This window comes from Myotis brandtii, unplaced genomic scaffold (genome assembly GCF_000412655.1).
Source record: "Myotis brandtii unplaced genomic scaffold, ASM41265v1 scaffold493, whole genome shotgun sequence".
NCBI lineage: Eukaryota > Metazoa > Chordata > Mammalia > Chiroptera > Vespertilionidae > Myotis > Myotis brandtii.
This window is the reverse complement of record NW_005368827.1, coordinates 458682-480609: the sequence shown is the minus strand read 5'-3', so window position 1 is coordinate 480609 and position 21928 is coordinate 458682. Positions and strand designations below refer to the sequence as shown.

At 34.8% G+C, this 21928-nt stretch overlaps 1 protein-coding gene across 1 annotated transcript in view; it reads left to right on the top strand.

Annotated features, from left to right (window-relative positions):
* The window catches only part of ARHGAP15 (Rho GTPase activating protein 15), a 665580-nt gene that overhangs the window by 323292 nt on the left and 320360 nt on the right, over positions 1–21928 (top strand). Inside the window, exons 6-7 of the mRNA XM_014548044.1 lie at positions 11192–11290; positions 12775–12904. Coding sequence (XP_014403530.1) covers positions 11192–11290; positions 12775–12904 — 229 coding nt within the window. The remainder of the gene's footprint in view (positions 1–11191; positions 11291–12774; positions 12905–21928) is intronic.

The following is a 21928-nucleotide window of genomic DNA, read 5'->3' as shown; positions in this document are numbered from 1 at the left end:
TGTGTATATATATATATATATATATATATAATATGTTACTAAATTATAGTTTAGAAATGCTAGATACTTTTTCATGTTTGTATAAAAGATAACCCTTTTCAATATATGGTAAGGGATTTTCCAAAATATGCAAAATTATTGTTTTTGAAAATTTTTCCCAGAAAAATTTCAACATTTTCAATTTATTTAAACCTATAGTTCATGGGAAAAGAGAAATGTTTTCTCATTCATGAACTTCCTAAATACACATAGGCTTAGTCTATCATCCTCAATGAATGATGATGCTGTTTTATAGAGGACAAAATCTAGATTGTCAAGCTATTGGTTAAATACAATTTCAAAATTTTCAGAAACCAAAAGTAAGGTTTGACTATAGTATGAACGTTACTTCTTCCCAGACTATATACTGAGGTATCAGAGAAGGAAATAAGATACCATTCTTTTTTTAAATATAGTTTTATTGATTTCAAAGAGGAAAAGAGAGGGAGAGAGAGATAGAAACATCAATGAGAGAGAATCATTGATCAGCTGCCTCCTTCATGCCCCCCACTGGGAATCGAGCCCGCAACCCGGGCATGTGCCCTTGACCAGAATTGAACTTGGGACCCTTCAGTCTGCAGGCTGACACTCTATCCACTGAGCCAAACCGGATAGGGCTAAGATAAAATTCTTTCTTGCAGTCCACACTTTCTCCAAGGGCAATTCTTAGTCCCCTCATTTTCCAGGTCAAAGTGGCATTAATCCTGTGCAAATAGTTCATCTAGTTTGTATTTACTAGAGCAGCACAGAGGCACTGTGTTTATGTCTGACAAAGTAGTTATAAATCACACTTCTCCTCCAGATCATAAATACATATTTATCTTTAGCATATATCACCAACTGAGTCATTTTGATGTAAATATTGCACCTCTTAAATATGATGATAATAGAGGCTGTGAATCCACAGATTTGTGCAAGTTCTCCCTTTCAATAACTGAAAATATTTAAATCGCAGACACTTTCACATCCTATGGGGAGTGGCAGACAGACATGTCAATAGAGTGGGACCTATTATTTCCTCTGAGTAATGAATAAAGCAGACTCACTGGCATCCGATAGGGAATTATGGTACTTTTGCTAAGTTGGAAGGCTTGGGTTGTGCTGTGACCAGCAGCCCAGAAGTGACGGATTCAGGGGGGTCCTCAGCTCCTTCAGGCCTTTCAGCTCTGTCATCTCATAGAAAGGGCTCTATGGTGAAGGGCTGTAAACAACACAAGGTGGGCATTCATCTGCAGAATCATGCAGCTTTCTGAAACTGGTAAAGAGACCATCTTTGGATAAGAGGCTCCCCAAAATAACGGAGAATCTACATTGTGGCGGCATTGCCATCTCTCACTGCTTGGCATCCTTGTCTGAAAACTCAGTTGGCTGTGATTTCACCTGAAGATTAAAGCACAGATTTTTATGTGTATCTTCTGCTCTCCAAATGTAAAACACATAAAGTACACCTACATTCAGTTCTAACTAGCAGTATTGTAATTCAGCAGATTTCTGGTTTTCACTGAAACCTGGAGTTGAATTGTCTTGAGCCGGAAGGCATTCAAGCTGCTGTTTTTCACTCAGCTATATTTCTCTATAAGCATCTAATTGTTTCAAAAAGTGATGTACAGTATGCAAAAGCCTGAATCTCATGCAAATAAGTCTGTACAGCACTAAAGTTAACAGGTGTTCTCATTAATGTAAGTAGACATGGAACAATTCTTGAATGTTTTATAAACACTCATAATCATAGCCAAATATGTTATAATAGCACAGAGATACTTACATACTGCAACATCTTTTATTCTTGTTGTGCAATCCCAGCACTTATTAATACGAGACGTTGGTGAGTAATTAACTAATGGCAACAGTACCTGTTTCTACTTAAGTCTCTGCATCTTAAATTCATTCTAAATAAAAATATTGGAAATACAACTAGTGCCACCTGTCCTCCACAGCTTGCTTATTCATTAATGTTAATGGTGCTTTCATGAAATTAATGACTACAACATTGATGGACCAGCAATGAGCACCTTACTGAGATTATCTGAAGACTTTATTCATTAACCTAAGGGTTAACTCTTGATAATCTTAAATTTGTTTCCAATTTTCTATATTATCAACTCTCACTTAGAAAGGTCCACATGTAAGGTCAGATTCTTGGATGATCTACCATAGATCACCCCTGCAAAATACATGGTGGCTTTGGAATATAATCAAGAACCTTCTATCCCAGCTTTATGTGTTGAAATACAGACCCACTCTATTGTTTGAATCTAGAACTTATTGACTTATGGGAAAATACAGTCTCAGACTGCAGTTCTTCATCTTCAAAAGGGATTGCCTTCTTTACTCTGATAGAAGTATTACCAGTAGTTATATACTACTTACATTGCTTGAAGGAACACAATAGTATTGCAAAATTTTATTTATTTGTTTGTTTATTTATTTCAATTTTTTTCTTTATTGATTGCAGTGGCTCTCAACCTTCCTAATGCCGTGACCCTTTAATACAGTTCCTCATATTGTGGTGACCCTAACCATAAAATTATTTTTGTTGCTACTTCATAACTGTAATTTTGCTACTGTTATGAATTGTAATGTAGATATATGATATGCAGGATATATTTTCATTGTTTGCAACCCACAGGTTGAGAACCGCTGGATTAAGATATTACATATGTGTCCTTATTCCCCCATCCTTCCCCCCCCACTCATGCCCTCACCCCCCTAGTGTCTGTGTCCATTGGTTAGGCTTATATGCATGCATACAAGTCCTTTGGTTGATCTCATCCCCTTAACCCCACTCTCCCCTAACTTCCCTCTGAGGTTTGACGTTCTGATCAATGCTTCTCTATCTCTAGATCTGTTTTTGTTCATTAGTTTATGTTGTTCATTATATTCCACAAATGAGTGAAATCACGTGAAGTATTGCAAAATTTTATTACAATGGAGGATGAGTTAAGTATACTGTGGCATATCAAACAATAGGATATAACGCATTCACTGGAATGTATAAAATAGATAAGGCTTATTTATTAATTACTAGTGCCCCTTAGGTGTGGGTTGTGCAGCCACTCAGTGGGTAAACAAAATTGCCCTTGGCTTTAGAGTGATTATAGTGTAGAGGGGGACACAGAGAAACCCACAGGGCACTGCAATATAGACCCTGTGTACTATGATGAAGGCTATCGTGGGAGCACTTAAGAGAACATCTATTTCAAATAACCCTGTTCTGTAAAGGTCACATTTACATGGATTTTAACAATAAGCTAGGGGAAGTCAGAGGGTTCTGGGCAAGGGAAGCAACCTGCTCTAAGGAAGAAATAAGTAGTAGATGGCTGCATTGCAGAGATGCAGACGGAAATGTGGAGCGGGTGCTACCCAGCAGGTAGGTGGCAGAGCACAGGGGTCTGGCAGGCTGAAGTTAAACAGTTTGCATTGCAGCATAATAGCTGTGGGGAATCTCAGAATGATACCACGCAGAGGAACGGGATGTCCAGACCCAAATTTCAGAGAAAGGAAAACATAAATAAGAAGGTGAGGGGACTAAAATATATTATTTTTAAATCCATGTGGGAAATGATGACAGTACATAGGTAGTTGAATGAATAAAAGCATTTTTATAACAGTACACACATTACCATTAAAGTATAAAGACATAAATAATGTGTATCAATTAGTGAAAAAAATATAGGAGGATATACAACAATCCAGTATACCTTGGGGAAAGAAATTGTGTGCTTATGTTATACTTTTGTATTTGTTAAAAATTTTAAGTTGTCCATTAAATAAATGACAGAAGTAATAAAAATAATTCTTCTTTAAAAGTAGCGAGGGCAGCAGATTCCCAAATGCCATGTGACTAGCTGAGTAATATTGCACAGTGAACATAGCTCAGGCTAGAAGCTGTTCTGTGTTTGGCAGTTACTGATTGAGTGCTAGATACCAGTGAACACAGCTCTCAGTATGATTAGTTTATCTAGAGGCAACTACTCCCCCCAAGTTTAAAAATTAACATTAACAGCAATCAAACTCTAAGCTGGTATCTTTATACACCAACTGCTTCGATTAGTCACTTTTTCAGTCGTTTTTCATATGAGCACCACAGGCAAAAGTTTTGGTGTAGCTGACTGCAAAACTGTGGGAACTGCTAAACTATCTACTAATTACTTGGATAGTATGCTTTCATGAATATTGAGAAGACTGTTTCTCAGTGCTTCAAATATTTTACCACAGATGAAAGAATAAACATGAGTTTTTGTTTGAAATGATTTTTGGGTTGGGTATTTTGTTAATAAACAGAAAGGTAGAGTGGACAAGTGATATGGGGTGTGAATGTTCACTACAGGGCCGATTTTATTATGCAGAACAAATCTGTGTTGTAAGAATTCATGAACCAAATTTCTTGGGTGTCAAAGGTACAGCTCAATTTCAATTAAAAAGCACTGTTTCTTAAAAGGTTGGCCTTAAACCTTAGATTTCAGAATGCACTTGAGATCCGTCGTGTATGTAGTCCAACATTTGTTTACTTTCCATTAAATAAGAAATTGCTTACATGGGCAGGTTATTTTGATATGATGACACCACTGAGGGTTTTGATACATGTACATGCAAATCAATCAACTCCAAACATATTGAAAACGTATCCAATAAACATCTGGAAACTAATGAACGCACATTTGTTAACACAAGGGGAACTGTGGAAATGCAGGATCCATTTTTGCTCAGGCTCATTTAGTAGCGTGTGGATTTAAGAACGTTTCACAGAGTCAGAAGAAACAGTGTAATTATAACATAAGGTTCAACATCTTTAGATATGTAGAACATTTTCCATTGCTTAAAACAAATATTCCCTGAGAAAGTATAAAACATTTTTCTGACTTGCAAAGTTTTTGCAGTCTATCATTTAAATTACTTAAGTAAAGGGAGCTTTACTGCTCCCCAAAGCTGAGAATATAAGACCCTCCTTGCATATTAGCTTGTTCTTCTTGACAGGCCAGAGAAGTGTGTGTGTGTGCCAATTAAAACAAAAATGGATCCCTAGTGGCTTGTTCCTCACACAACTTCTGAAGACTGCTATCATTGTTTGCTAGGGTAACCCTGGATAAGGCTGCTAGCCAAAGTAAACAAACTTTTCAAAACTTTCATGACAGATGGGGGTTGCAAATGCATTTTAATACGAGAGTTGCCAAAGCAACTTATTTTTTTATAATCAGCATATATTTACTTAACATCTAGCAACATTGGGAACACAAGGCAAATACTTTCTCACAAAATGTTTTAACAAGTAACATTTTTGGAAAGACAAATTGAAGACCTTTTACTTCTAACTGATATTTTACCCTTACTTTTATGTTAACTTTGCTCGACATGTTAATAAAAATGTTAGGAGTTACTCAGACCTGACTGTAATTTGAGACAGACATGCTGCTTGATAATGTAATTTCTTTGGTGATCATAAACACCTTTGAGACCAAGTAATTTAAGTATTATAGTATAACCATGACAACCTTCATTTGATCAGCTATATCAAATGTGGAGTGTGATGCAAGATGAAAAAATATGTGAATATGAAGGTTTTTAAAAATTTATTATTGTTTCAATGTTATATCTTTATATCGAACTATTTTGTAGCCAAAATATATATCTCTATTTCTTGCTCTTAGATTTAATAAAGATATGGCTAAAATTAATAACAAAAATAATTTATAGTCACTTTAAATATACTTAGTATATTTTGACATTACTTTTTATATTCACTAATTCAAATGTAATGATTTCATTATGAAGTCCAAAGTGTCTCCAAAAATAATAGTAATTAAATTCTGTTCCTTTTAAATTAGTAATCCACTTATTTGTAAAATCACTGTAGCTACATCATTTAACATTTTTTCGGGTTCTTTCAATATCTGCCATATTTTATTGCACATTTCCTATATATAGTTTTAGCTTCATTACGGTGGAATAAACTCTCCTTGGGTTTATAGTCAAAGATTGACCCTAAGCACAATTTGAAAGTTATTTAGTTCAAATGTGAGATTGTTTTAGTCCTTTCTACTAAGATCTTAAGGAGTTTTGGGGATGCTCCAATTCAGTTTTAGATACAACTTTTTCATTGCAGCATAGTGGTAATTTTTGAGAGAAATAAAAGGGAAAAAATAAATCTGAGTAAGGCTGTTGGGTGATCTTTTAAAAGTGTGCTGTTTTTAGTATAACAATAAAGAAACAAGCAACTTTTTTCTAAGGTTTGTATTCCAAATTTCACAACTAGGCTGAAATTCTCATGGTCCTTTCTCCATATGCAGAGAGTCCTTGAGTGTATATGACTGTTTGATGAGGACTAGTGAACTAGAAATCAAGATCTTTGTAATCTCTTAATTCTATCATTTAAAATGATGCCAATTTGATAGAATGGCATTCTCATTTGCTTCATTTTCTTCATTTGCAAAATTACTTTATGATAGTGGAAGGAAGCTGCATTTGAAGGATGTTTATTATGTGCTTTGAGATCATTAAAGCTGATATCACTTTGCATACCAAGTGGCAGTGTTCATATTCTTAATATACTAAAGTTCCAATACAATCAACCTTTAACAAATAACATATCATGACCAACAGTTTATGCATAATTTCATGATGTAAATGTGTCTTCAGTAATTACTCCATCCTCTGAAATCTTGACGTGAGTCTTGTCTGTGCCACTCACATTGGGACTTTTATATAGGCCATTTTCTGTTGTTGTTTATCTTTTGTTATTTATACATATGTCCTATTTATCCAAACAGATTGTGAGCTCTTGAGGGTGGGGGCTGTGTATCCCTAGCTTCTATCAATATGCCTTACATTTTGTGGATGTTCAATTAGTTCTCCTTGATAGTTAGGACAATGTTTGGTCAGAAACACATCCTCACAGTCTCCTAAACAAATAATTATTTGTGGGATTGATTCTACAATAGGAAGAATGCTACTATGAAAGAGGGGAACACATATTGCTCATTATCTCTTGCATCTCTGATAGTCTCTCAATATGCATTTGAGGCCAACTGGAACAGAATAGCCAACAATATTTAACCACCAAATATGTTTTACTGATATCTATCTATAGTATACAGTTGTCCATTGGTCATTATTGAATTTATTTGATTATTATTTATAAAAGATTGTCAATAACTAAATTAAAATGTCTTACAATGTTAACTTTATGAACCTATAAATAGTTTTAATTTGATTTTTAGTTTTTAATTTTTCCAATTCTAAACAATAAATTCAATTATTCTTATAGTCAGAAAAAAATGTGAAGTTCTAGAAAAGATTTTTTCTATTCTGCTAAGTCAAAGTATTAAAATTTTAATAGCATAAATACCATTCTACATATTACTTTCTTATTTAAATTAAAATCTAACATGGCTGGGTGGCTCACTTGGTTGGAGGGTCATGGGTTCGATTCCCAGTCAGGGCACATACCCAGGTTGCTGGTTCAATTCCCAATCTGGGAGTGTACAGGAGACAACTGATCAATGTCTCGCATCGATGTTTCTCTCTCTCTCCCCCTCTCTCTTCCTCTGTCACTAAAATAAATATAAGAGTATCCTCAGGTGAGGAAAAGAAAATCTAACATAGGAAAGACTAATTGCCAGAACCATATTGGCAAGGGTGACAGCTAATTGACAATATTCAATAAACATAAATGTTACTTGTTAAAACTCCTTTAAGGCATTTTCAATTAATACAATAATGTTACATTTGTTAATGAAAGCCTAAAAAACTATTTTTTTCTCCTGTCTTCTCAGTGCAGTTTGGAGGTGGGTTATTCCTCCTCCATCTTCTGAGGAACCACGCCAGGACACAGACCGCGGTTCTTAGCACAAGGGAAAACTATTGTCGAATTAATACCAAAAAGACTTAAGGAATGTGTTTGTTAGACATTTTTCCGGTGAACATGCTTGTATAATTTCCTAAGCATACATTTGTTATGAGCAAGAATTCAGATGGATCATTCTTTTAGTGTGAAAATGTTTGGGGCAAATTTCCCCAGACAGGTATTTAAAGATAGCTATTATTACAATTAGCATATTTCATTAAGATTGCTTTGGTGCCAAGATATATCCTTTACAAATTGGACTTGGTGGAGAAAAAGGGTTTAAAGAGATATTTGTCTAAAAGCTTTTAAGCAAAATGGAAACCAGTAGCTCTTGCCTAAACTTATTATATTTCCTGTAAAGTTTTTATCCTCTTCACTCCAGGATCTGTCACTTAAGCAAAACATGTTATTAAAAGAATGCATTAGTATGGCTTAATATCAAATAGTTTATGTCTGTTATTAGTTCTACATCATTTTGATTGTCATCAGGGGTTGTTCAATCAAAAGGTGCAGTCAAAACTAACATTCTTTACTGATGTCTTTTTTCCCCCAAGAGTGTTGAAAAATTGATTGTTCAAAGTTCTGATATGATTAAGAAAATCATTTATCAGAAAACTTAAAGAGGTAATGTAAAAAAGTGGATGGAGAACCTGAATTAAGTGGGTTTTGCCAGTCAAAGACTTTGAAACTGCTTTCCTGTGAGTGACTGGGATGGAACAGAACAGTCAATTACTGACTGTAATTAAGAAGTGGATGCTTTTAAACTGTAGAGAGCAGTAGCAGACTTCTCCAGACTGTCTAGTAACTCAAAAGATCAGTGGAAGACAGTAGGAAGGAAGTGAACTGTATCTCTCTGACAGTATGTTTTGAATAAATTGCATTCATATAGTTCTGATCTAGCTTCACAAAATGAATTAATAAATCAATGATTATGTATGATTAATGCAGTAAAATGTTTGGACAAAGAAACCTTTAAAATTCATTTTTGCTTGTGGTTGTTTTAGCAGTAAAAGATCTCCTTTCCATTATATAAAATGCACCAAAAATGCAAATGCCCTGCTTAGTACTTATATTTTATCACTGTTTGAACTTACTAGCCTGGAAACTGAACTATATTGGCCCTTTCTGAAACCTTCAGGATGCAGGAAATCTAATTATATTCCTTTTTATAATTTCAATAATGGTTTATTTATAACGGCAGGGAAATATATTGTAGATTATGTTTGGGCTAATGTATTTTTCTTTTTGTATGCTAACAAATTGTGATATGATATAACACATACATAATCAAAATATTTTACATGTAGATTCGGAATTAAGGTAGAGGCCGAGGACATTACTAGTTTTCTTGGGTTAGTTAGAAGTGACCTTATATTTTTAGATTACTATTTCTGTGGAAAGATTTTATAAAGTAAACATTTGGGATTTTATGCAAGTAAAGAACATTGCAAGGGTGTTTAGATAATTAGGCAAACATCAGCTTAACTGTGTTTTACTAGATACGTAAAACAAGACTAGCCTGGCCAGTGTGGCTGAGCGGTTGAGCATCAACCTATGAACCAGGAGGTCATGATTCTATTCCCAGTCAGGGTACATGCCCAGATTGCAGGCTTGATCCCCAGTGTGGGGTGTGCAGGAGGCAGCCAATCAATGATTCTCATCATTGATGTTTCTATTTCTCTCTTCTTCTCCCTTCCTCTCTGAAATCAATAAAAATATGTTAAAACAAACAAACAAAATTTATTTAAAAACAACAACCAGAAAAAAACCCAGATCATTTGGGGGCTGTTTTGAGCCATCCCAAATCTTACATGCAATTTTACTTTAAACAATAAATAGAGTGATTGGCCCTGATGATCTGTCAAGTCTAGTGTGGGTAATTAATTTATTCTTATTTTCTAAACTTTGATTTTTCATAATTGCATATAGTTTGGGTAGTTCCTCTCTCCTTACAGTTGTGAAATGTTAGAATCCATCTCCCTTAAGAATGGTTTTATTTCAGTACTGAGTGATGTTGCATCTCTATATAGTTTTTCTAAAAATAAATGACAAATGAATATTTATGTATGTGTATAATCGAAGATTACTTTAACACTCTGGGACCATTGTTATTAAATGTTGCCATAAGAATCACTGAAACCTTCAGAGTGAGCTATTCGGGGTAATAATTGTCACTTTAATGATAGAATTATGGAGACAGCCTGAAGCATGATTTGTGATTTCCTGAACCTGTGCCACACTGCAGTGTTCACCTCCTATTTAGAGCAAGTCAGGCTGAGGAGAGGTGACTAGCTCCTGATTCAGGATGTTGAAATGTCAGTCCTCTAAACTTCTGAAGCCTCGCTTGATGTGTGACAGCAGCCGGGAAATGTTCATCTTCCTGTTGAAACAAAAAGTCAATAAAACAAAGGGAAAATCTGCACAGTTCAGATTGATGGCCTAATGCAGAAAGCGTGCCCACAACCACTCTAATCCAATTCTTCTCTAAGTAGCCCTTTATGTGTGAAATCAAGAGCATTGCTCTGTTCCTATAGGGTCCCATCCTCTCTCTCACAGTTCTTGGGAGAAAAAGATTCGCTGAAATGAAAAACACATAGTTACATGCTAAATATTGCCAACTATTTAACAGCCCAGAGAGTCTGGAACGGGAATGTTCATTTGATAAATACTCTCCATGAGAGGTTCAAGTATGTAAATAAACTTCTATTTCTAATACACTCCTGTGGTGGGGAAATTGGTCCTTTATTAATTTCTGATAGGTCTTTATGTTAGGAAAGTAGAAATATCCAAATGTTATTCATTTGAATGACCTTTTAGAAAAGTCTGCATTTAGTCTCTTTGGTAAGTAATCTGTTTTAGAGCCCTCTATAAAAGGAAATCAAATGTAGAGATACTATTAGATTTTAAAAAGACAAACAGGAAAGAGCCAAAAGTGCAGAATGAATTCTGACACACCCGGGTACATTTTTCTGAGGCTCTGACTTAAGTGGATACTGTCTGCATTATTCTGAACTTCCTGGCTTGCTTCTCCTTGAGTTGGAGTAATTCAGCTTTAGAACTACTCTGAGTTAATCGTTCTATTATGAAAACAATAATGTATTTGTTATGACATGAAAAAACAGTTTATAGTGAGCAATTCAAAATGATACTTGTCTCCCAGTTCCCAGAAAGACAATTACTGGAATACAAGAAAATATTTCAGTGTATTGAAGTGTGTGTTTTTTGTTTAAAAAAGGATATATATTTTTTAAACTGTAAGAGATCTATTTTATTTGCTTTGCTTACCTGTCAATTTTTTTCTTTTTTCAGATCACAACAGCATCAGGAAATGAGTTCCTTCTACAGTCAGATATTGACTTCATCATATTGGATTGGTTCCACGCTATCAAAAATGCAATTGACAGATTGGTATGTATTTGTTTTGGCTGTTACCTTTATTAATTAAAACGTAGTCATTTAAATCTTATCGCGTAGGCATATAACACACACATTTAAGTGGATCCTATGGATTGAGAGATATTAAATTATTTTAAGTTTAAACAGAGTCCACTAAAAACATTTCAGCAAACAGGATTTGTGGATATAAATTTCACTGAATTTCATTCTTTCAAAAATACAGGGCATTCATATATTTTTAATAAAATAACATGGACATTCATCTACTGGAGGCTGTAAAAAGCACACAAGTGCTTAATAACTACTGAATTTTTACATTTTCAGTTAATGCAGTCTGTATTGAAGCCCATATCACTGTTCTAATACCAGTAAATAATAATCCTGAGTACTGATTTTCATTGTTCTTTCAATTAAGCTAGATTGTTCTTTTCATGAAAATTACATATCTAGAACTTCCTAAATCACACATTCAGAGTATGTTTTTAAAAGAGTCAAATTAGCCCTAGCTGGTTTGGCTCAGTGGATAGAGTGTCAGTCTGTGGACTGAAGGGTCCCACGTTCGATTCCAGTCAAGGGCACATGCCTGGGTTGCGGGCTTGACCCCAGTAGGGGGTGTGCAGGAGACAGCCTGTCAGTTATTCTCTCTCATCATTGATGTTTCTCTCTCTCTCTCCTTCCCCCTTCCTCTCTGAAATCAATAAAGAAATATATTTAAAAATAAATAAAAAGAGTCAAATTATTTAAAATTACTCATTTTATACTAATTCTAGACCAAACATCTAATTTTAGGACACTAATATTTGCAAAATCTTGAGGAAGAAATATTTTTGAGAGCTTTTAATAAGGTATAAAAGAGGAAAATACATTTTCTGTGTGGTGTTTTTGCTCATTAAGCTCTGTCTCCCATTATATGATTTTGATTTCGGACTAAAACTTTAAAATATAAATTAACAAAATGACTTTTCTCCATCTCTAATATATGTTCTTTTCCAGTCAGGTGTGAGTGCTTGTCTCCCCCCCCCACACACACACACACATACACATACGTGCACTCATGCACAAGCACATACACACACACTCGCACATAGTTTGTCATTATGGGAGGACTCAGGAGTCATGCTGCATGAGTTTGAATCCTGGTTCTATCATTTACTAGCTGTGTGGCCTTGGACAAATTATTTATCTCTTTTGGCTTCAGTTTCCTTGTCTGGAAAGTAAGAATAATAATAAGAATACCTACCTCATAGGATTGCTGTGATGAATAATTGAGTTAATGCATGTGGAGTGCTTAGGGTAATGCACAGGATTTAGTAAGCACCATATGTATAACTGCTATAAATTTAAATGTTAAGCTTGGCTCTAGAGGGCCCTATCCCAAAAATAATTATCTTATTTTAAACATCCTTTTAAATTTAACATCAAAATAGATCCCCAAATTATTTTTTAATTCTTTCTTCCTTTTAAATTTGTTCTGGCTAATTGTTTGGTGTTTCTAGCCAAAGGATCCAAGCACTCCATCAAGAAACCTGGAATTATTCAAAATCCAGAGATCCTCCAGTACTGACTTGCTAAGTCATTACGATAATGATATAAAAGAACAGAAACCAGAGCACAGAAAATCTTTAAGTAAGTATTTTTCTAACTTGCTCATGTTAACTTAGTCAAAATGCAATGCGTATGAAATATAAATGCATTAAAATGAGCCAAACTCATACTACCCATGACAGATGCGTGGCCATTTCCTGGCCAGGGATCCGTGCACGGGAGGGCAGTCTGGACATTTTGCTCACATCATTGTTGGTAATGCCTTTTCAGAAAATAATTGTTCCAAGGTCCCTGTCTTCACTTAGCCCAATACCTGAATCTCTGAGAAATAGCCACTGTATTCAGATTGGTGATTGATTTTAAGAGTGGGAAATGTCAAGGGTCTTCAAACCTTGGTACGCTGACTATTTGATTTCCATCCAGTAAAAGATGTATGAGCGACCAATCACAGTTGGCCTAACTTAAACCAACAAACTGCAACTTTCTACACTTTCAGACCACCAGAAAGATTTAGAAATATGGAATGTGAAGTAGATGTTCTCTAAGGTCACATGTAGTTCTAATATTCTAAAAGAAATGAACTTGGAATTAAAAGGTCCAATCTCACCACTTATATCCTGATCTTGAGTACATCTCTTAATTTTTCCCAACTTGCTTCTTCCTCAATAAAAGGGGTTTTTTGAAAGGTTTCAGGTACACTTATCTCATAGAGTTGATTTCAGTCTCAACCTCCTAAAAGAAGAAGTAGATATCTTTGGAATTAGAGAAAACCAATTTCCCAAAGTCTTAAAAACTATAGTACCTTCCCTGGATCATCCACTGGGCCACCTCAATCTTCTGATACACCATTTTTCTGCCTTTTCTTCTCACCAAAGTGTAGTGTAGTTACATCCCAACCTTTTGAATTTAGGGAGAATTCAGTAATAGAGAAGGGATGCTAACAATATCTAGATATGTACCAGATGTGTGTGTGTGTGTGTGTGTGTGTGTGCGCATTAAAGACTATATATATATATTCAAGAAAGAGGAAAGTTATGTATATGTAATAACATATCTTCCAAAGCTAAATAATTAGGAGCCTAAAATACAGTGGGGCCTTGACTTACGAGTTTAATTCGTTCCGTGACGGAGCTCGTAACTCAAATTACTCGTATGTCAAATCAAGAAGTGAACGAGTGAGACACGTGATGCTGGGCTGATGTTGTGGCATTCACTGTGACGTTCGCTGTGCCAACTAGTGGTGGGGTATCTAAAGCTGGCTCATAACCCGAATTTTAGCTCACAACTCAAAGCAAAAAATCGGCCTAGAGACAGCTCGTATCTCGAAAAACTCGTTAGTCCGGACACTCATAAGTCAAGGCCCCACTGTATAGAAATAGCATGACAATTTCAAGTAGATTCACACTTACAAAATTAAGTCATTATTTTAAGAACTGAACCATAATTTCACCAACTTCTAGATACATATTTAGTTAGCTAGCTGGGTTAAGTTAGAGTTTAACATGATCAGTGTTAATGTCCTGAACTTCATATTGCTTTGCAAATATGTTGTGGAGAGTTAGCAATTCAATTTAAAAAGATTCTTCTATATGATGGTACAGTTTGGAGTTATCTTATTTGAACATTTCCCTTTAACTTCTGGTAACTGTCCCCTTTTACTTCATATGGGATCAGATAAGGTAATGTTTTATAGTTAAAATTAAATTGTGAGTATATAATGTTAATTATATAACCATTTTGAAGTATATATAAAGGACGTATGAGGATATTATCAGTAGATCTGGAATCTCAGATATAATTGCTGCTTTAGAGGAAACCTTGACACATTTCTAAAGCTTGGAGCTCTGGAAAAAATGAAGATTTGTAAAATTGTGTTTGAGAAACATTGAGGCAAATGGATTCTTTGTTCATTAATAGTCACCTGAAATGTTTTAAGATGATACTAGGGGCAGGGGGGGTTTCCTACAGACAGATTACCACCTACTCCTCTTTAGAATTTATTTTTAATTGAGAGACACATTTATGTGTTTATTGGCAAGAGACACATATGATTTACTCTATTCGATTCAAAATGTACCTAAATGTATAATGACCTTCAATTCATCATTTCCTTTGCAGTTCAAAAATCATGATAGCTAGGACATATTGAGCACTTAGTGTTCATCAAGCATTGTTCTAAGTGTTGTCTTATACTGACTTAATCATCTCACTAACCCAATGAAGTAGGTATTGTTATTAATCCTACTTTATAGCTGAGGAAGCTGACGCACAGAGAATTAAGACAACTTATACAAAAAACAAGCTATGTAGACAATTTTCAAAGTTAAGCAATCTGATATTAGAGGCTATGATTTTAACCATTACACTACATTGAAGAGAATAAATAAAAGGTAAATTTAGTTTATCAACCTTTGACTTAATGGAAATAGTATATTAAAATAGGATCCATAGAGATCAGTAAACTTAAACAGGGACCAAAAAACACATTAGCAAAAGAATTGAAACCAGATGTTTCCTTTGGACTTCGATTTTACTATTAAAATAAAAGGGTCATTTACTCATTAATGCTAGCCCTAATTTTAATGCTCCTTTTCTTTGTTTTGGTGGCTATTTATAGTTGTAAGCCTTCGTTAGGGCTAGCATATTTCTTGGAACGTAGGATGAGGTTAATAGCTACCTATTACTTTGAATTAAGTTTATTCAGTATTTATGTATTCATTTTCATTTGAAAAGCATAATGATTGACCCACCCACACAGTATCAAATCAGACTATGCATTTGAAATAGTGATTAGCATGTTTTATATTAGTGTTTTTTGTATATTTTTTTCAAGTAGGAAATATGCTGTGTGAAACTCCTCTGATCTCAGTCCTAGATTTGAACACCCAAACTTAGGTTTTTAAAACATGCATTCTGTTTTATGTCACCCTTTTGAGATTAAATAATTATGTAGAATTAGAGATTCACACTATCTCCTTCCTTATTAGTAGTCTAAGCACAAACTTCATTGTCAGTTTGCTGCCTTTGGCTTCCTGTGCCCTTGATGTTCCCACGAGTTTTGTTGCCAAGATTGTAGACAGATAAAGCCAGAATTACTTTCTTAAAGGCATGTGAGCATCATTAGCAGCTAACAGGTGGTCATTTAATTGTCCAGTTTCCCTGTAGAACATGGGAAAAAATAGGCACTCTCAATGCGTGAATTCAGAAAGTTAAGTGCTTAAATATACTTTCCTTTTTAAAATATGATTCTAACCTGCCAACACTATTAAGTACTAATCACATATTTTAAGATATCAGTTGAGTCTAACAGACAAGAAGCCGGAAAATTCAATGTAAGGGCCAAATCACTGTGGGAAATTCAAGACACCAGCATGGGATGAGAGTGGGAGAGCAGCTCTCCAGGGATGGCTGTTATGGAAAGTGGAGAGTCGATCAAAGAAAATGCTAACATCTTTTTCCAAGTCTTCCACTGATGGCAAAGAGGAAGTCTCAAATATAAAGCCTGCATTAGATAACCTTGGAGAGTTTTCATAACTTTTCTGGGCTTCACTGCCTAGATCTATAAAAATGGGTTTAATACTGTCCTTGCAGGATCATGTGAGAATTTGAAATTAGATATGTAAATACTTAGCTCACAGCAGGCACTCAATAAGTAAAAGCTCTTATTATTATCCTCTATGTCCCCAAGCAGATGGCACCAAAATAGGGCATGAGCCAAGGGTGGTGCCTGATGGAAGATTGGAGCAGGGCATATATACTTGACATCCTCTCCCTGAGTGTAGAGAAAATAGGGGAAAGGAGCCAGGACTGGAAATGGGAGCCATAGCTGCAAAAATCTAAATATGAGCAGCTGGTCTTTCCCCTGGCGACTCCCCAGGTGAAAATGGCAGCCAGGGCATTCTTGGGAGCAGCACACCAGGAAATAGAAGGGAGCCAAGAGATACTCTTGATTCTTTTATACCCAGAAGAGCATGTCATTTAAGAAGTTCCAGTTGATGGAAACGATTCAGCATCTAGCCATTTCACTGTTTCTTTACACATAGCTGTATTTTATTTATTTTCATTAATAGATATACCTGAAGATGCACAACAATTTTTTTATTTCACTCACATGTGCTTTTATTTATTTTTTAAAAACGTGTTTGTATTACTTTATGCTTTAAGGGTACTATACCTCATGTTAATCAATTTCTAAACTGTAAAGATTACTTTTATATAAAATCAACATTTTAGCATTATAAATAAGCATCCCAAAATGAATATGAGTTAGAAGAATAACATCAAAAGTCAAGAGAACTAAAAGAAAATGAGTTTTCTCTTCTCCACCTTTTTATTACATTATCATAAAAAAACACAAATGTGTTCTGGGTGAAATCCTAAAAGTATTTAGATATGGATTTCCAATTTGATAACCCCTTAGTAATGTGTGTAATCAGGGTATATGTACCAGACTGCACGGTAAAGATAGAAATGGAAAAATTTGTTTGAGATATTTATACAATGTAGAAAATAAAAACACTTGTGAATCTTTAATGATATCTTTGTTTAAAAATGTGCCTGCAAAGAAATTATGGTCATGCCAAGTGAAAATAAGTTTGCTTGAAAAAGCAGTTAATTTTTGTACTAGTCTAAATAATGATAATACTGGTCATCCATAACTCCAAGTAGACTATGTTCTCAAAATCCAATTGTAAACTGGTTGCTCAAACCTCAACATATTTTCAGAAGGAAACCATGTACAAGCCACAAAAGCGCACTTGAACCTTATGCAATCATTTTGAATGTTGTTTCCGGGGAACAGCTCATTCTGAGTTTGTTGCCCCGCTGACCCTAGGAGCTAAGCCCTCCCAGTAGCATTGCTTTCCATCTGGTTTTCTTTTCTTTCTCCCCTACTCCTGCATCAGCTCCACCAAAGCAATTAAGATCCTCAGATTGGCTTTGGCTAGGAGGACCCAGAACCCTAAAAATCTTCAGTGGTGGCAGTGAGGAGATGCTGTCTCCCAGCCAGAAGAAAAAGTGGATGCGGAGAAAAAGGACTTGGGAGGAAGTGTAGGCAGCATGGGTGGGAATGAATCCTCAGCAAGGGCAGATGTTTCTTATAAGAAATGTGTGTAATGACAGATTCAGTCTGGCATTGTCCTAAATGTTAACATTTGATGAATCTAGGTGGTGTCTATATAAATGGTCATGATGTTATTGTTTTTAGTATGTTTGGAAAAGTTTCACAAATTAAAAACTGGAGTCCACACATACATGCACACGTGCACACACACACACACACACACGGCATTACTCATGATCATAACTCAATAAGAGAATATACATATTTTCTAATTGTGGTTGCAAAACTTTTAAGAAAAGATCAAATTTTCTGAATATGAGTCCTCTTTAAATATAAAACATTGAAGACTTGTTTTCCTACTTTTTCCCCAAAAGCCAATATATTTATTTCTTGTGACCTTTATGGTAACTATGTAATGAAGAAAATTTATAAGATGTTTATTATTATCCAAATGGAAAAGTCATATGAGTGTCTTGGATAAATATGTAATTATCAATTGTTTTAAACACATATTCTGAAGCCTGTTCTGGAGACTCACATAAATACAGATTTTAAAGTTTCTTCTTCTTAAGTATTTTATTTAAAACAAACTAATCTTGCCAGTGCATGAAAATAATAAGATGAATAAGCCATCTGTCAAGAAAATAAAGACAATATTAAACTAGCAGAAATAAATTACATCTAGTGCTGAAGAAATAGAATAAATCTTACCTGAAAAAGACAAAAAGCTCATAATTTTTGTAGAAATTATGGTTATTGTGTTGTCAAAGGGACAAAGGTTTCTGATTTGGGTAGGATGGTCAGTCATCAGATTTTTTTTAAATCAATAGTGCCACCCTGGCACCAGTTTCATAAAATGTCCCTCTGAGAAAACAAATGATTGCACTGAAGTGTAAAAATAAATAAGTTTGTTTTACTAGTTATAAGACAGACAAATATCTAAGGAACAGTGAGGGTCAGTTCTCTTCTGTATTGTGTTCCCCAAGTTAAGGGAAGTTTTTATTTCAAAATATTCCAGTTTGTGAGGAAAAATGTCAAGTTCTAAATAAAAATTCATGTTGCTAAAGCCGAGGGATTTAAACGTCATGAGAAAAAAACAAGTAAAGATTAGACACACACTTGATAATCAGGCATCCGAATTACTTTGTCAAAACAATGTTATTCATGAAGGTCCCGGGCTTCACTGATGTGTGTGACCACAGCGATTGCTCTGAAATGTGTTCCCCAGATAGCAGCAATCCCAACTTTCCTGGGACCCAGAGATTGGAGCTTCTTTAAAACATTCAGTTTTCCATGAATCATTGGATAGGACTTTGTTATTAGCTGAGCAAAGACTGTTCTGATTAATCTCTTCTTTCCCATCCAAGGGGATGATCTTGCCTTCTGACCTGTGGGTGTCCGTTGTCATGTATCTTGTAGCCTCAGCCACTCTGAGAGTCTATCTAACCCCATCAGCACTCAAACACTAGATCACCCCATCTCCTCCTGACCCTGGCGGTAACTTGGTGACCATATTTACCCTTACATGAACTGCATTTAATCAATTTCTCATTTCATTAGGTCAAATGGCATTTTTATTTCAATAACAGGCCAAGTCCAGAGGGCTCTTTGCTCTAACTCTCGAGCAATATTTCGTTAGCATTAATACACTACTGTGACTGTAAACAATAGAAAAAATGCTCTTTGATCTCCTCTGAAAGTTTTCCTCTGTTTATTCTATGACTCTAGAATAAGCATATATTAACATTTACTTGTAAAGTTAGGCATACAGTATCTGTTCACTCTTGTCATACCAAGTTTAAAGTATTTTAGTTAAACATGAGGTTTGAGGCATTCTGACAGTGAATCCCTGTGCAGAGAAAAACATTCCTTTGAATGTAATGATCACATCCTTATGTATACAGGATCTGTTTGGTGTATTCCTTTTGTTTCTGCAGTATAGGAAAAATGCTACTGTTCTTCAAAATCCTAAGAGAAAGTAATTTGCTTTTTAGTGCATTTATTTGGGTGTCCCAAATAGGCCTAATAGTATACTTAGAAAAAAATATTTATTGTAAACATATAATCTATGAGATTGTTTTTGGAACAAGTTTATTTCTCTTCATAGTAAAGCTCACATCCATGTAAAGAAAATCAGGTATTTCTTCCATCCCAAAGTAGGAGAGGTATTGAGTCAATCTGTCATTTAATCTTTATTTGATTTTTTAAAATAGAACCTGAAGCCAAATACTTCTGTTACCCAATTTCCCTAAAATAAATAACTACATTCATTTTTTATATACAAATTTAATTGGTCTAAAAAATAGAGGCAAAATAACAGATGCAATCCCCTCATAGTAAATGTAGGACTGGGTTGGTGCCACCAGAGATGGGGTCCTCCAAAGCTGAAGTCAAAGGTGAAGAACGAATTCTAATCAAATTACTGCATTGGAATGGCTCAAGTTCAAGTTCCTCAGTACAAAGCTCTTTATGACCTATGTTCCCTTCTCCAGTTTTTCCCCATCACACCCTGATCCATGATTTATGTTCCAGGGAAATAGTGCTTATAATGCTGTCTTCTCTTTGCTAAATTAACATCCCATAAGACGCAACTTAGGCCACACCTCCCCTAGGAAACACCCAGACTTCTGTGGTAAGTTAGGTGATCCTTTCAATTTTCCTGTAATATTCAATCTATATCTTAACATAGCAATTTCTAAAGTGTGTTATAACAAGATAATTATAGCTGGCTCTTTGTCTATTCTGAATTGCCTGAGTCTGAAAAGGACTCTGTTTGTTTTGCCTATATATCAGCACCTAGCAGAGTGGCTTGATGATGTCTGAGAGTACAGTTGGCCCTTGAATAACAAGGCTTTGAACTGCGTGGGTCCACTTATACGCAAATGTTTTTTCAATAAATACTGCAAATGCATTTCTCTTTCTTACTATTTTCTCAATAATATTTTTTCTTTAGCTTACTTATATTGAAGAATGAAGTATATAATCCATATAATACACAAAATATGTGTTGATTGGCTGTTTATGTTATCAGAAGGCTCTGGTCAACAGTAGGCTATTTGTAGTTAAGTTTTTGGGGAGTCAAAGTTATACATGGATTTTTTACTATGGGGGTCAACATCCCTAACCCCTGTGTTGATGAAGGGTCAGGAATGTGCAATGTTAAAGCAGTAAATGAATGAATGAGGATATTCAAGTGACCATTATAATATACTTTTCATTCGGTGCTAAAAATGAGGATGGAATTTCTGAAACTTATTTGAAAAACAATAATAGATTATTTATTTATCCTGACTACTTGAACTAGTTTGCTATTTTAAGGTCACTATTTATACCTCTCTCTCGATTTCTTATAACTGTAAAGCAATAGTATACTTTATGCAGGTCTCATAGACTGTGCCTACAAGAATCATGTACAAATAGGTGGTTTATTTAAATGACTAAGATCCTGGGGAAGGGGAAATGGAAAATCCTAGTAGTCCCTTTGCTTAAAGTTAATACCTTCTCAATATCTTTTAAACTAGGGAAATATTTCTGTCATGAATTCTAACCTCCTATTTTATTTGAAAGTATTATTCTTATTCATACTTACTCTTGAAGCCCTTTTATGGCCTCTTAGAATTTTCAAGGCTCTATTAGAGTAAGAAAAAAGGAGAAACTTTGTAATATGCAAAAAAGGAAAGTAGTAGTTTTAATCAATTTTAGAAGGCTCTGCGAATAATTTTTTAAGGTCAGCTTATTTATAAAAATCTAGTTTAACACCATATTTTAAAAATGTATGCACTTTCTTCAAAAGGTTGTGTTGGACTGTCAGAAATACGGGTCTAAGAGTCAAAAAATCTGAGTATAATTCTTACCTCCAGGAAATACTGGCTATAAGATTTGGACCAGTTTCTTAAGTTTCCAGAAACTGACTTGAAGATAAATATAATGAGTACTATTATGTAAATATAAAAATAAGATAAATATATATTTATCTCTAAGAAGATAATACAGATATTAGTTCTAAGAATAATATATATCCTGGATCTAATATTATTTAAGAA